The sequence below is a fragment of the Zea mays genome, chromosome 3, assembly GCF_902167145.1.
Source record: "Zea mays cultivar B73 chromosome 3, Zm-B73-REFERENCE-NAM-5.0, whole genome shotgun sequence".
NCBI classification, from domain to species: domain Eukaryota; kingdom Viridiplantae; phylum Streptophyta; class Magnoliopsida; order Poales; family Poaceae; genus Zea; species Zea mays.
This window is the reverse complement of record NC_050098.1, coordinates 73,627,766-73,643,155: the sequence shown is the minus strand read 5'-3', so window position 1 is coordinate 73,643,155 and position 15,390 is coordinate 73,627,766. Positions and strand designations below refer to the sequence as shown.

The 15,390-nt window shown below is 52.2% G+C and overlaps 1 protein-coding gene across 11 annotated transcripts in view; it reads left to right on the top strand.

Moving 5' to 3' along the window:
- The window catches only part of LOC103652011 (piezo-type mechanosensitive ion channel homolog), an 86,901-nt gene that overhangs the window by 46,954 nt on the left and 24,557 nt on the right, over positions 1 to 15,390 (top strand). For 8 of the 11 annotated variants that reach the window (XR_002268022.3, XR_004857162.1, XR_004857163.1 and 5 more), the window contains 3 exons: positions 7,259 to 8,809; positions 8,921 to 11,472; positions 11,548 to 11,943. Coding sequence is in view for 5 of the 11 variants with exons in the window: in XM_020550233.3 (XP_020405822.1) it covers positions 7,259 to 8,809; positions 8,921 to 11,472; positions 11,548 to 11,943 (4,499 nt within the window). In the remaining 6 variants the exon portion in view is untranslated. Of the gene's footprint in view, positions 1 to 7,258; positions 8,810 to 8,920; positions 11,473 to 11,547; positions 11,944 to 12,688; positions 12,831 to 15,390 lie in introns of all 11 variants that reach the window. The other 3 variants (XR_004857164.1, XR_002268021.3, XM_020550234.2) reach the window with 2 other exon arrangements.

The following is a 15,390-nucleotide window of genomic DNA, read 5'->3' as shown; positions in this document are numbered from 1 at the left end:
ACGACGAGGACGACTTGTCCTTCATGGTGGCTTTCACAGCAGCCAACTCGGTCTGGAAAGACTGCATCAGCTCCATGAGGTCCTTGATGGTGGGCTCAGCCATGGTGATGGAGTGGTCGGTGGAGGAGGTGGGCGTGGAAGGGGATGGTGGAGGGCAAGAGCGGGTGGGTGAGGATCGACGTGACGCTGATACCAGGTTGTCAAGCGCCTCGACGCCCAACGTCGCTGGCCTGCGGCTACGCAGTTCGTAGTCGCGCTCCAGACCTTCACCGTGAGGGGTTCCTCACCGGTGGCTTGAGAGAGGCAAGGGAGAAGAGCAGTTTTTGTTAGAGTGTTAGGCCTGTTAAGGCTTGGCCCATGTGGCCCATGTAAACACTATATAGCTAACCTGTTGGGTTAGCCCTAATCTATGGAATATTCACTCCAATATGGTATCAGCCTGGTTTCCTTCCCTACAGCCGCCGCTGCCCTAGCCCTAGGGTTTCTGGCGCCGCCACCCTCCCTACAGCCGCCGCTACCCTCGCCCTAGGGTTTCTGGCGTCGCCACCCTATCCTAGGGTTTCAGCCGCCGCCGCCAGACTCCCGCCCAGGGCTTCCGCCGCCGTCTGCCTGGCACCGCGCCCCTGCTTCACCGCGCCTGGCCGCGTCCCTGCTGCGCAGCGTCTGGCCGCGTCCAGCCGCGGCCCCGCCGCCACAGCGCGCGCCCTCAGCCGCGCACGGACCGGCCGCGCCGCCTCCTCTTTCCCGGCGCGCCCATGGCTGGTCAGCAGCGCCCCTCTCTCTCCAACTCCTCCTTCCCTCCCCTCTCCTCCTGGGTGCGCGCTGCATCCCCTGGCCGACGCGCCGCCGTGCCCCACCCCCTGCCAGCCGCCGCCGACCCTACCTCCCCTGCTGGCGCGCCCGCCCTGGTACCAGGAGCGTGGGGGTCGGTTCCCGTCTCCCCCGCACTTGGGCCCGCGTGGGGGGCTGCGCCTAGCGCCACCAGTGGGGACCCCACTGCTGCCGGCGCCGCCTCTGCTCTTGCGGCCGTGGCGGCTGTGGTTCCGGCGGGAACTGCCGATCTGGAGGACTCCAACCCGCCACCGCCAATCCCCCCGTCGATGGTTGTCGATCCGCCGCCTCCTCCACCGCTCACCCACCAGGAAGACACTGTCGCCGCCCTCACCGCTGCTCGTGCGGAGCACGCTGCTCGACAGGCCCGCTTGCGGGAAGCGGCCCTCGCGTGGGAGCGCGCGCGCGCGGCCGCCGATGCTATCGCTGCTCAAATTGCCGCGGCGGAACAGCACCTCGCTTCGCCTGCGGCCCACGACGGCGGGGCCACCTCCGCTAACACCATGGGCGGCGTGTACGGCGTCCCGACCGTACCGACAGTCGGGACCGGGCCCCGGACCATCCCCGAGGTGCTCTGGCATGACCCGGCTGACCCGCTCGTGGCTCAGCTCCACCTACAGGCTGGGAGTGTCCAGAACATTCGCCTGATGGTTCCGGTCGTCCTGGAGTCAGAGTCGCCATCCTACACGCGTTGGCGGGACTTGCTTCTTCTCACTCTTCGTCGCTACGCCCTGGATGACCACGTCCTCTGCGACCCCATCGGTGTGGCGCCGACTGCTGCGTGGGTGCGCCTCGACAGCATCGTGCTCACCTGGATCGCGGGGACGATCTCCGTCGACCTCCACAGCCTCCTCCGGAACCTTCCTCATGCTCGTGCTGTTTGGCTTGCCATCGAGAGCCAGTTCATGGGCAACGCCGAGGCCCGGGCTCTCCGCCTCGACGCCGCTTTTCGCACCTTCGTCCAGGGGGACCTCAGTGTCAGTGCATACTGCCGCCAGATGAAGACCATGGCGGACTCACTTGGCGATCTGGGCTGCCCCGTGGAGGACCGCATCCTAGTCCTCAACGTCCTCCGCGGCCTCGGCGATCGCTACACCCACCTCCGGTCATTGATCATGCGCCAGCGCCCCTTTCCTACATTCCTCCAGGTTCGCGACGACCTCGCCCTGGAGGAGATCACTCTGGGGGCTCAGGCTGCATCGATCTCCGGCCCGGGGTCCTCGTCCTCTTCGACAGCACTAGCGGCTTTCACCCCGACCCGTCCGCCCACTCCGTCACAGTCTGCCCTTGGCCCTCGCCCTCCCGGACCGAGCATGGGCGGCGAGGGTCGAGGTGGCGGAGGCGGGGGCGGTGGTGGACGTCGCCGCCGTGGTGGCCGCGGTGGTGGTGGTGGTGGTGGTTCCGGTGGTGGTGTCCGTGGCCACGCATCGACGCCGGGACCCCAGCAGAGTGCGCCTTGGCCCACTTTCCACCACCCGTGGTCAGGGCGCATCTCCATGTGGCCGTTCCAGGGGCCTGGCTCTGAGGCTCGGCCTCCGGCGGCCATGTTCGCTGGTGCGCAGCCAGGGTTCGCTTTCGCCTCTCCGTCGCCCTGGACCTCGACACCTGCCGTTTCGTCGTGGCCCACGCCTCTGGCTTCTCCACCGTCCGGGCTGGTTGGTTGGGACGCGGCCGCCCTGGCTGCCTTCCAGACTCCTACTCTGACTCCGCCGATGGGTCCCGAGTGGATCGCGGACACCGGTGCTACCTACCACACCACCCCCGACCCTGGTATACTCACCTCTGTTCGCCCTCCTTCTTCCTCTCTCCCCTCGTCCATCATGGTGGCGAATGGCTCGTGTCTTCCTGTCACATCTGTGGGTGCCGCCGGCCCTCCCAGCTCTTTTCGCGTTCCCGATGTTCTTGTCGCTCCTTCTTTGGTCCACAATCTTCTTTCTATTCGTCGGTTTACTGCTGATAATTCTTGTTCTGTCGAGTTTGACTCTTTTGGTCTTACTGTGAAGGACTCGGCAACTCGACGCCCCCTCCTCAGATGTGACAGCACCGGCCCCCTCTACACCCTTCGGCTTCCGTACGCCACATCTTCTTCGTCTTCGTCACCTGACACAGCTGCTGTTTTTGCTGCCGCCACGTCTTCTACCACCTGGCATCGTCGCCTTGGTCACCCCGGACGCGACGCCTTGATGCAGCTTACTCGTAGTGCCACTATCCCATGTACTAGATCCCATGATGAGCATCTTTGTCATGCGTGCCAGTTAGGCCGTCATGTTCGTCTTCCTTTTTCTTCTTCTTCCTCACATGCTACTCATGCATTTGATCTTGTACACTGCGATTTGTGGACTTCACCTATTACCAGTATGTCAGGCTACAAATACTATCTTGTGGTGCTTGATGATTTTTCTCATTATGTGTGGACTTTTCCTTTGCGTGCCAAGTCTGAGACTTTCCCCGCCCTCCGCCACTTCTTCGCCTGGGTGTCCACTCAGTTCGGCCTCACCATTAAGGCCGTTCAGTGTGACAATGGTCGGGAGTTCGATAACTCCACCTCCCGCGACTTCTTTCTCTCCCACGGGATGCAATTGCGGATGTCTTGCCCGTATACCTCCTCCCAGAACGGCAAGGCTGAGCGCATGATTCGCACGACCAACGACACCATCCGCACTCTTCTTCTCCAGGCGCACCTTCCGGCTTGTTTCTGGGTCGAGGCCCTCCACACCTCTACCTACCTCCTCAACCGTCTCCCTTCCACTGCGTGCCCGGCCCCCACTCCTCACCAGGCACTCTTCGGTACCCCTCCGCGCTATGACCACCTCCGTGTCTTCGGGTGTGCTTGCTACCCGAACACCGCTGCCACTGCTCCTCACAAACTAGCACCCCGTTCCACCCTCTGTGTGTTTCTCGGGTACTCCCCGGACCACAAAGGCTACCGCTGCTTTGACCTCTGCTCTCGCCGGGTCCTCATCTCTCGCCATGTGGTGTTTGATGAGTCCGTATTTCCCTACTCCACCACCACACCACCCTCCTCCGACCCTGACCTTGACCTCTTCACTCTCTTTCAGACTGACGCGGTGGTCGAGCCACCTCTCCTTCCTCTCTCTGCAGGTACTCGCTCACCACCTGTCGGTCCTACTCCCGGCCCGGTACCTTGCTCGGGTTCGGTGGTGTCGCATCTCCGCGGAGCCCCGTCTCCGATCGCCCCCGGGCCGAGCGAGGGTGGTGGGACTGCACCGCCTCCGGGGCCGTCGGTTACGACCCCTCCGGCCCGCTTCGCCCAGCCGGTGCGGGTCTACCAGCGCCGGCTGCCGCCGCCGGGGTTCGCACCTCCACCGTCGCCGCCCCTGCCGCTGTCACCGCCGGTGGCCCAGTCCCCGCCAGGGACACCTACACCTCCGCCGCGGCCACCCGCGGCCCGTGTCGAGACGCCGGTGTACCATCCACCGCTCCTTCATCGCGACCCGCGGCATGTCCACCCGATGGTGACGCGGCACGCGGCCGGTACCCTGCCGCCCCGTGTCTTGGCGGCCACGACCGCAGACTCGCAGGTTTCTCCGGTACCCTCCTCCGTCCGCACCGCCCTGCTGGACCCCCACTGGCGTCAGGCGATGGAGGAGGAGTACGCGGCGCTCGTCGCCAACCAGACGTGGGATCTGGTGCCCCGTCCGCCCGGCACCAACGTCGTCACCGGCAAGTGGATCTGGACACACAAGCGACGGGCCGATGGTACCCTGGACCGGTACAAGGCTCGCTGGGTTCTTCGGGGCTTCACTCAGCGCCCCGGAGTCGACTACGATGAGACCTTCAGCCCGGTTGTGAAGCCGGCCACCGTCCGCACGGTGCTCTCGCTGGCCCTCGCTCGCTCCTGGCCAGTTCACCAGCTCGACGTCAAGAACGCCTTCCTGCACGGCGCCCTCACCGAGACCGTCTACTGCTGTCAGCCTGCGGGGTTCGTGGACTCCTCTCGCCCTGACATGGTCTGCCGGCTCAACAGGTCCCTCTATGGCCTCAAGCAGGCCCCCCGGGCGTGGCATTCCAGACTGGCTACCTTCCTGGTGACACTGGGCTTCGTGGAGGCCAAGTCCGACACGTCTTTGTTCGTCCACCATCATGGCGCAGAGACTGCCTACTTGCTACTCTACGTGGATGACATTGTCCTCACCGCCTCCAGTCCGTCTCTTCTTCGCCGCTTCGTCGACGCGCTTCAGCGGGAGTTTCCGGTCAAAGATCTGGGCGTGCTTCACCATTTCCTGGGGGTCACTGCTGAGCCTCGCCCCTCAGGACTCCTCCTTCACCAGCGACAGTATACACTTGACATTCTGGAGCGGGCCCAGATGAGTGACTGCAAGCCCTGCTCCACCCCTGTCGACACGCAGGCCAAGCTCTCTGAGGCCACGGGTGACCCAGTCGCGGACCCCACCGGCTACAGGAGTCTTGCCGGTGCCCTTCAGTACCTCACCTTCACCAGGCCGGACATCTCCTACGCCGTGCAGCAGGTCTGCCTCCATATGCACGACCCTCGGGAGCCCCACCTTGCGGCGCTCAAGCGCCTCCTCCGTTACCTCCAGGGCACCGTCGACTACGGACTGCTTCTTCACCGGTCTACCTCCTCCGAGCTGGTCGTCTACACTGATGCTGACTGGGCCGGGTGCCCAGACACTCGGCGCTCCACCTCCGGCTACGCTGTCTTCTTAGGCGGCAACCTTGTGTCCTGGTCGTCGAAGCGCCAGCCGGTCGTTTCCCGCTCCAGTGCAGAGGCGGAGTACCGTGCCGTGGCCAACGGCGTGGCGGAGGCTGCCTGGCTCCGGCAGCTCCTTACCGAGCTTCACAGTCCCCTCTCCAGGAGCTCGGTGGTCTACTGCGACAACGTCAGCGCGGTCTACCTCTCCACCAACCCAGTGCAGCACCAGCGGACCAAGCATGTCGAGATCGATCTACACTTCGTCCGTGATTATGTCGCCGCCGGTACTGTTCGGGTCCTCCACGTCCCGACCACCTCCCAGTTTGCCGACATCTTCACCAAGGGTCTTCCGTCCTCGACCTTCGCCGAGTTTCGCTCCAGCCTCAACATCAGTAGTGGCTAGTTGAGTCTGTGGGGGGATCCTATTGTGTGATGTACTTCTTTTTGAGTCCAGTCTGTGTACTCCGCTGCGTCGGACGTCCAGACTGCGGGGGGGTGTTAGAGTGTTAGGCCTGTTAAGGCTTGGCCCATGTGGCCCATGTAAACACTATATAGCTAACCTGTTGGGTTAGCCCTAATCTATGGAATATTCACTCCAATAGTTTTGGATAATTGATCTTGCTTGATTCTTCCCAGTCTATTACACGGCATATATATAGCCTCTGGTTCAACCAATCTCTCCTATGATTAAGGCATATGAAAAGGAAACTAATCTTAACCAATCTCTCCTATTATTAAGGCATATGAAAAGGAAACTAATCTTAACCAATCCCTCCTATGATTAAGGCATGCAAAAGGGAAACTAATCCTTATCTTTCTAAACTTAGCCACTGATTGTGGCGCCTGCCTTGGCTGCGCGATCTGCAGCCCTCCTGGCGTCACGACAGCGCCTGTAAGTGCGGCCGTACATGACACCCTGTTAGCTAGATAGCTGTAGTGCTGTTTTGGTAGCAGTGTTTTTGTCATGGATGGTTTCGTTTATGCTTGTTATTGGCCGCCGTAGGGCGGCCGTATCTGTATCTTGGGGTCCTTTTGGACCTTTTTCTCCTTCTTAATATATTTTCGCGCAGCTTTCTTGCGCTTTCGAGAAAAATAGTATGTTGGTGCATTATACTCTGTTCTCTTATTCTTAATGCAATGATTAATCTGTGTGCATATGGTGTGTGTTTTTGTGTGCGTTATACTCTTGAGTTCTCTTCTTAATGCAATGATACACACAGCTCTCCTGCGTATTCGAGAAAAAATAGTATATCTCTAGGTGGCTTGAATGTGTTCTATAAATGTAGATTGTTTGCCTCTGCCACTGGTTCTATTGCCAATCACATATCAGAGTAGTCTTGGACTTCTGGCGCTTTAGAACTCTTTTGTGCATTCACATTATAATATCATTTAGTTGGATTTGCATTAGTATAGTTCTTATTTTGTTAACTATATTGGCATAGTAGAGGAACTATACTTTCAGCAAGTGTTCTTTGAAAATTTGGAAGATGTTTATGTTTCAGTTCCATTTTGGTATTATTTGTTCTAAAATCAAGAAACTTCAACCTATTTTCTTGCTACAATTGTATGTCTCCATAGCTTCTTTTATCAAGCACTATATCCAAGCAGGACGCACGTGCGTGAACCTATGGTGTCTGCCTTTTAACTTCCTGTTATTGTGGTCTGATAACATGCAGATTTTGATACTAGGAAAGTAGGTGCCATCTTTAGAAAACCTATGACATGTTATTTACTTTTTCTTCTGTTTTGCAGAGAAAAAAATCGCATCATATCTGAGTAAAATTGGTCAGAAATTTCTCTTAGTGTACCGCTCATATGGAACTTATGTGGCTTTTCTCACAATACTTTTGACTCTATACTTGGTGACCCCTAATTATATATCATTTGGTTACCTATTTTTCCTTCTATTTTGGATTATTGGAAGGCAGCTTGTGGAGAAAACAAAAAGGCGACTGTGGTTTCCTCTAAAAGTATATGCTACGGTTGTTTTTATTTTTACCTACAGCCTGAGTGTTTCACCGATCTTTGCAGAATCAGTCTCAAAGTTCCTTAAACTATACCCTGATCTGGGATTTGACCCTGAAGCTTCTTTGCTGGAAAATGTTTGGCAATCATTGGCCATTCTAGTCGTAATGCAACTTTACAGTTATGAACGAAGACAAAACAGTGACAAGAACTTTGGTGTATCTGATGCTTCAGAATCTGGACTTCTGGGGTTCCTAAGAAGGTTTCTAATTTGGCACAGCGACAAGATATTATCAGTTTGTGTGTTTTATGCTTGCTTATCATCAATCAGTTTATCTGGCCTAATTTACCTGTTAGGGCTTATTGTGTTTTCTACGTTACCAAAAGTTTCTCGAATTCCTTCCAAGGTTTACCTTGTCTACACTGGTTTGCTTGCTGCATCTGAATATCTATTTCAAATGGTGTGCAAACCTGCACAGATGTGTCCTCATCAGCACTTCTATGGTTTGTCTGTGTTTCTTGGTCTGAAATACTATGATTCTGGGTTTTGGGGTATCGAATACAGGCTTAGGGGAAAAGTTTTAGTGATTGTGGCCTGTACCATTCAGTATAATGTTTTCCATTGGCTAGATTTGATGCCAACATCTCTAGTACATAAGGGTAAATGGGAAGAGCCCTGTCAACTTTTTATCTCTTCCAACCCACCTTATAGTCCTGTCAGAAGCAACGAAGAAAGTCATTCATCTAATAGGTTTACTTCATTGTTTTCTAAAGTTCAAGGTCTTATAGGTAGTAGTTCAAGTTCAAGCTCATCAGTGGGTCCAGGCAGCATTCACCAGAAATTAGAGTATGTTGATAATGCCATCGAAGGCTCAGATGAGGACAAAAGACACTCATTTGCAAAGATTTGGGGATTGTCAAAAGAAAGCCACAAGTGGGACAAGAAAAGGGTTATTTTTCTGAGAAGAGAAAGATTCGAAACCCAGAAGACAACATTCAAATGTTACATGAAATTCTGGATAGAAAATCTTTTCAAACTGCGAGGTCTGGAAATTAACATGATTGTGTTACTATTAGCAAGCTTTACACTGTTGAATGTTGTATCGATCTTCTATATCATGTGCCTTGTCCTTTGCATTCTTATGAACAGAGATCTAATCCAGAAATTGTGGCCCCTTTTTGTGTTTCTGTTTGCTTCTGTCTTAATACTTGAATATGTTGCTCTTTGGAATGATGAGATAACCTGGTATCATGGTACCAATGACATTGAAGTCCATTGCCGTGAGTGCTGGAAGAATTCAAGGATTTTTTTTGACTACTGCTCAAAATGCTGGCTTGGTATGTCATTGAGTCTTTCCTTGCTGTAACTCGATGCTATTAAATGCTGTTTTATAGTTCGGTACATCAGAATATTTATTTACCAACTATTTCTACATGAACATGATCCAGGGATAATTGCTGATGATCCTCGAATGCTGATTAGCTACTATGTTGTGTTTATATTTTCCTCTTTTAAGCTTCGGTCTGATCACTTTTCGAGCTTCTCAGACTCGGACACATATCGGCAGATGATGTCCCAAAGGAAAAATGCAGTAGTATGGAGGGACCTCTCACTGGAAACAAAAAGCTTTTGGACATTCCTTGACTATGTGCGGCTTTATGCCTATTGCCATTTATTGGACATAGTTTTGGCACTAATTGCAATTACCGGTACTCTAGAGTATGATGTTCTGCACCTTGGTTATCTCGGATTTGCTCTGGTTTTCTTTAGAATGAGACTTGAAATCTTGAAGAAGAAGAATAGGATTTTCAAGTTTCTACGGATGTATAATTTTGGTCTCATTGTTTTGTCACTTGCTTATCAATCTCCTTATGTTGGGCAATTTAGCTCTGGCAAGTGCGATCAAATTGACTACCTATATGAGATAATTGGATTATACAAATATGACTATGGGTTTAAGATAACATCACGGTCAGCTTTTGTTGAGATAGTAATCTTCCTATTGGTATCTGTTCAATCATACATCTTTAGCTCTAGTGAGTTCGATTATGTGTCAAGATATCTTGAAGCAGAGCAAATTGGTGCCATGGTCCGTGAGCAGGAAAAAAAAGCTTTAAAGAAAACTGAGCAGCTGCATCATCTTCGCAGGTCTGAGGAGCATAAACGTCAGCGGAATATGCAGGTGGAGAGGATGAAGTCTGAGATGTACAATTTGCAAAGTCAACTTAACAGAATGAACTCTTTCACACCAATAAATGATACATCTCACAATGAAGGCTTGAGGCACAGGAGAAATGTGAAACATAATAGTGATGCTAATACCTCGCATGAAGATAATGATATTGTCGCACAAACAAAACAAGATAAGATTGGAAGCACAGAGTCACCACAGTCGTTTGATTTTTCTGTAACAGATACACAGCATAACATGGCAGATTTGATATTCCAGGGTTCATCTGATACTATGAGATCACCGATCAGGGGAAGAAGTGAAGAACATGTGCTCACTGATAACATTAGAAAATATTCCCTTGGTTTGACACCTGAGATCACTGAGGTTGAGAGTGATGACAAAGTTAATTGTAATTTATCGAGAGGGGAGAAGGCAAGGGGACAATATAAGGAAAACCCACTAAAATCAGCTGTACAATTGATTGGCGATGGTGTTTCTCAAGTTCAGTCATTTGGGAACCAGGCAGTCACAAATATTGTTAGCTTCTTGAACATTGATCCAGATGAGCCACACTCCAATGAGCATCATGCAGAAAGTGACATCTATGATGTTGTTGAAAGTCAGAGGGAAACACAAGATGGGCAGCTTCCAAGAACACATTCAGTTCCAGATACCACAGGGACTAAAGCGAAATCAAGCATGCCAATTGGTGTGATTTTTCAGTATATATGGTATCAGATGCGAAGTAATTATGATTATGTTTGCTATTGCTGTTTTATTCTGGTTTTCATGTGGAATTTTAGTTTGTTATCCATGGCCTACCTTGGGGCACTTTTCTTATATGCTCTTTGTGTGAACTATGGCCCAAGTTACTTGTTTTGGGTCATCATTCTGATCTACACCGAGGTCAACATTCTGTCACAGTATATATATCAGATTATCATTCAACACTGTGGTTTGAATATACATTTACCTCTTCTTCAGAGATTAGGTTTCCCTGACAATAAAATAAAAGCATCATTTGTCGTCAGCATATTGCCTCTCTTTTTAGTCTATATATCCACTCTCTTGCAGAGCTCGATCACTGCCAAAGATGGTGAATGGGTTCCGGTAACAGAATTCAGCTTTCTTAGTGCAAGGAACAACATTGAAGAGAAACACTGTGTAGCTTACAGTTGGAGAGAGAAGCTAAAAAGTTTGCCCTTGCCTGTTTTTGATCTCATAAGGATGATTGTTAGAGGCTTATCTAGATACTGGATGTCATTAACACATGGAGCTGAATCTCCTCCATATTTTGTGCAAGTTACAATGGAGGTAAGCCATTGGCCAGAAGATGGAATCCAGCCAGAGAGGATAGAGTCTGCCATAAATAGGGTGCTTGCTATTGCTCATGAAGAAAGATGTCAGGCAAACTTGCCTTCCTCTTGCCACTGTTGTAGTAAAGTCCGGATTCAAAGTATTGAAAAAAGCAAAGAAAATTGTAATATGGCTCTTGCTGTACTAGAAGTTGTTTATGCTGCTCCTGTAGAGTGCCAATCTAAGGGATGGCACAAATCTCTCACTCCAGCAGCTGATGTAGAAAGAGAGATTCATGAATCACAGAAAGCAGGATTTTTTGAAGAAATAAATTTTCCTTACCCGATCGTCTCGGTGATTGGTGGGGGTAAAAGAGAGATCGATCTTTATGCATATTATTTTGGCGCCGACTTGGCAGTTTTCTTCCTTGTTGCAATGTTCTATCAATCTATCCTAAAAAATAAGAGTGAATTCTTGGAAGTTTACCAGCTGGAGGATCAGTTCCCAAAAGAATTTGTTTTCATCCTTATGGTGAGCTAATTTACTGTTTTAGTTAAGTTTCATCTTATGAGATGTTTTCCTTATTGATTGCCAAACCTCTTGCAGGTTCTCTTTTTCTTGATAGTGGTTGACCGCATTATATATCTTTGGTCCTTTGCTACCGGCAAAGTTGTTTTCTATCTTTTTAACCTTGTGCTTTTCACGTATTCTGTCACTGAATATGCTTGGGGAACGGAGCTAGCTCACAGGGATATTGGAGGACTTGTACTACGTGCAATCTACCTTACAAAATCAATTTCCCTAGCACTGCAAGCTTTACAGATCAGATATGGTATTCCTAACAAAAGCAACCTATATAGGCAGTTCTTGACTAGCAAAGTTACTCAAGTGAATTACTTGGGCTTCCGTCTGTATCGTGCTTTACCATTCTTGTATGAATTGCGGTGTGTACTTGATTGGTCTTGCACAACCACATCTTTAACAATGTATGATTGGCTGAAGGTATGTATCCGCTGCTAATATTTTTCTTCTACAGTTACTAGATGTGTCTTAGCCAATATTATTAAATTGACTAGTCAATTCTAGCTGCCATGGTACCAATCAGGTGAATAGTCGCGATTAATGGACGGCCAGGTCCACTAATGAACCCTGGTCGGTCATCCTAGTCATCTTTATAGTCTTCTTGTACATACCAGGAAGTATAGGGGCTTGGGCCAAAACACAAGCTAGCCCAGGAGTTGATGTTTGCCTGTATAGTCTTCCAAAACAAGGTAGTCGGATGATTAATTGTGAGTAATTATCGATTAATCAGATGACCCGGTTTCTGATTACTCTGATCGAGTCGGAGTGCCTAACCGAGTGCAGCAGACTTTTTTTTCTTGAACACGCAGGAGAGCTAAGCATCATTATATTAAGAAGGAAGCAAAGTTCAAGGTCCAAAGATGGACCAAATACAACACCTCCTTATGGAGGCAAGTAACAAGCATACACAAAAGGATCCATTTGAAAGAAAAAAAATAGTTAGACGACCCCTCCCCCATTCACTGAACTATGGCCATAAGGCTTCATTGAAATTCCCTTGGTTGGTCGCAAATATACTTGGTCGAACGGGCAAAATAACCCCACCTTGGTACATCTGGATAGGATGTTCTGCTCTACGGATTGGGAGGATCTTTTTCCTGGTTTTTTGCTTCAGAGTGCTGCTTCTCAAGATTCAGATCATTGCCCTCTTCTTCTGGGTTTGCAGGATGTCAATAGAGCAAAAGGGTGTTTCTTCTTTCAGGCTTTCTGGGTCAAGTTGGAAGGTTTTCATGATACTGTGGCTCAGGCTTGGAGTTTGGTGGCGCCAGGCCCCTGTCCTTTTGTCACTCTCTCCAGGAAGTTGCAAGGTACTGCTAGAGTTTTGCAAAGTTGGAGTGCGAAAACAGTGGGCTGTTTGAAGATGCAGCTTGAGATGGCTAGGTGTAGAAGTGTGAATTCCTGGTATATTGATAGGAGATGGGGTACATATATAGGGACTCAACCCTAACCCTAATGGGCCGGCAGCCCAACAGTGGTGCCGACCCACACACTCTCACACACACACAGTCTAACATCCCCCCGCAGTCGCAACGGGGGCACCACACACGATGAGACTGGAGTAGAGGCCGAAGGTAGGAGCCGACGGGTTGAAATCCCCCCGTAGTCGCAACGTCGTGATAGTGCGAATGTTGCGGCTAGAGTAGAGACCGGTGTGTGCTCTAAGAAGACGATAGCCCCTAGATGCCGAGGTAGCCGAAGTCGAGGTGGTCGCGGTCGAAAGACGCGCAGCAAAAGCCTGATCTTCGGGAGGGGTCGACGTTCGAGCGTCAACGATCGGCAGGGCGACACAGCAAAAGGGCACCGACAGGCCGACCTTCCTGCTTCTTCGATCGACCAGACGTCAAGGAGCCCCGCCAGGGAGGCCGACAATAGCGCACGCGGCTGCGCTGGTCAAGGTGTCCGCGCCCGCAGCAGAAAAGAAGGGGAATGTCGGATCCGGCCGGGAAGGCCACGGCAGCGACGGATCCGGACGGGCGGAGAACGCAGCGGAGAGGGAGCAGGCGGTGGTGGGCAGAGGCCCAGCGCAGCGGCGGGCAGTGACGAGTAGGGCGCGCATGAAGGCCCGGGAGAGGGGAGGGCCGCGCCCACGACCAGGAGGCGGACGGGGTGGGGGTGCGGCTGGCTGGATGGAGGTGGAAGAAGGCTGGGAGGAAGGAGGCCGCCCCCCGGAGGGAAGGATGGGCCTCCCGGGGGCAGCGATGGGAGGCGGTGGCTGGGTGGTGGAGAGCCGCTGGCGGCTGCAGTGGGAAGGGCGGCCGCGCCGCCAGGGTGCTGGTGAGGGGCGGTCGCGACGCCGGTGACGAGGGGAGTGGCTGCTGCCAGCCAGGGAGGTGGAGCTCCGGCGGATGCGAGCCTAGCGTCGAGCACCAGGGGCTGCGGAAGGACGCATGGGCACTTAGGTCTCTGGCCGACGTCCAGACCAGAGAAGAGGCATCAGGCTCCAAGGGAGGCGTTGGGGAGGAGCAGAGGACGGTAGGGGACGAGGTGCAGGAGCTCGGCATGACCAGCTGCGCGCGTGCTGGTCGCAGCAGCGGCGACGGCGTCGCTGGATGCGGAACTGGTGGGGCTGAGGCGACGGATCCCGCGGCTGCGCCTGTGGCGGCAGCGCCGGCGAAGGGAGGGCCGGTCGCACGGCCGTGCGCCAGCGGGGAGGGGAGGGGCGGAGCCGGGGAAGGGGGACCCGGCCGCGGCTGGAGATGTGGCCGCCCCCCGGGAGGGAAGGATGAGCCTCCCGGGGGCGGTGGCGGCTGCTGTGGGAGAGAACAAAAACTAACCTAGTCTGATACCATGTAGAAGTGTGAATTCCCGGTATATTGATAGGAGATGGGGTACATATATAGGGACTCAACCCTAACCCTAATGGGCCGGCAGCCCAACAGTGGTGCCGGTCCACACACTCTCACACACACACAGTCTAACACTAGGGAACTCCTTCATATGTTTGAGATGGCTCAGGAGCTTCAGGTTCTGTCTCCTGCGGAAGACTGGTTCCGGCGTGCTTTGATGAAGCGCATTCTTGCGCTCTCCTCATGGGCTAGATCAGTGGCGCGGCTTCGGTCTGGTGTTACTTGGTTGAGAGATGGAGACGCCAACACCTCACTCTTCCATGCTCAAGCGAGATTCAGGAAGAAGAAGAATTTTATTACTTCCCTAACTTCCACCGAGGGTGAAATCTTGACTTCACACGATGACAAGGCAACAACCCTATTCGACTTCTACGACAGTTTGCTTGGTATTGCTATTCAGAGGGATGCCTCTATCAATCTTGATAAGATGGGGTTGCAATCCTTTGATCTCGGAAGCTTGAATGTGCCTTTCTCGAATGATGAAGTTTGGGACACAATTAAATCAATCCCGTCTGATAAAGCCCCGGGGACGGATGGTTTCACGGGTCGCTTTTATAAATCTTGTTGGTCTATTATCAAGCTTGATGTGATGGTGGCAGTCTCACCGTCTCACGTGTTTGGAATTGCAATTTCAGAAATTTTGGGCTGCTCAATTCAGCCCTCATTACCCTTTTGCCGAAGATTGAGGGTGCAACACTTGTGAAGGACTTCCGTCCGATCAGCCTCATACATAGCTTCGCCAAGCTGGTAACAAAGATGATGGCAAATAGGCTGGCTGGGCACTTGAATGCAATGGTTTCACCTAATCAGACGACTTTTATCAAAAAAAGGTTCATTCTTGACAACTTCATATTGGTGCAGCGAACGGCCAGGTATCTCCATCAACAAAGACAAGTTCGTATCCTCTTCAAGTTAGACATATCCAAGGCTTTTGACTCGGTGTCATGGCCGTTTCTCATTGAGGTTTTGAGGAAGATGGGGTTTGGGCAGATTTGGTGTGATGTTGTTAGTGGGTTGTTGG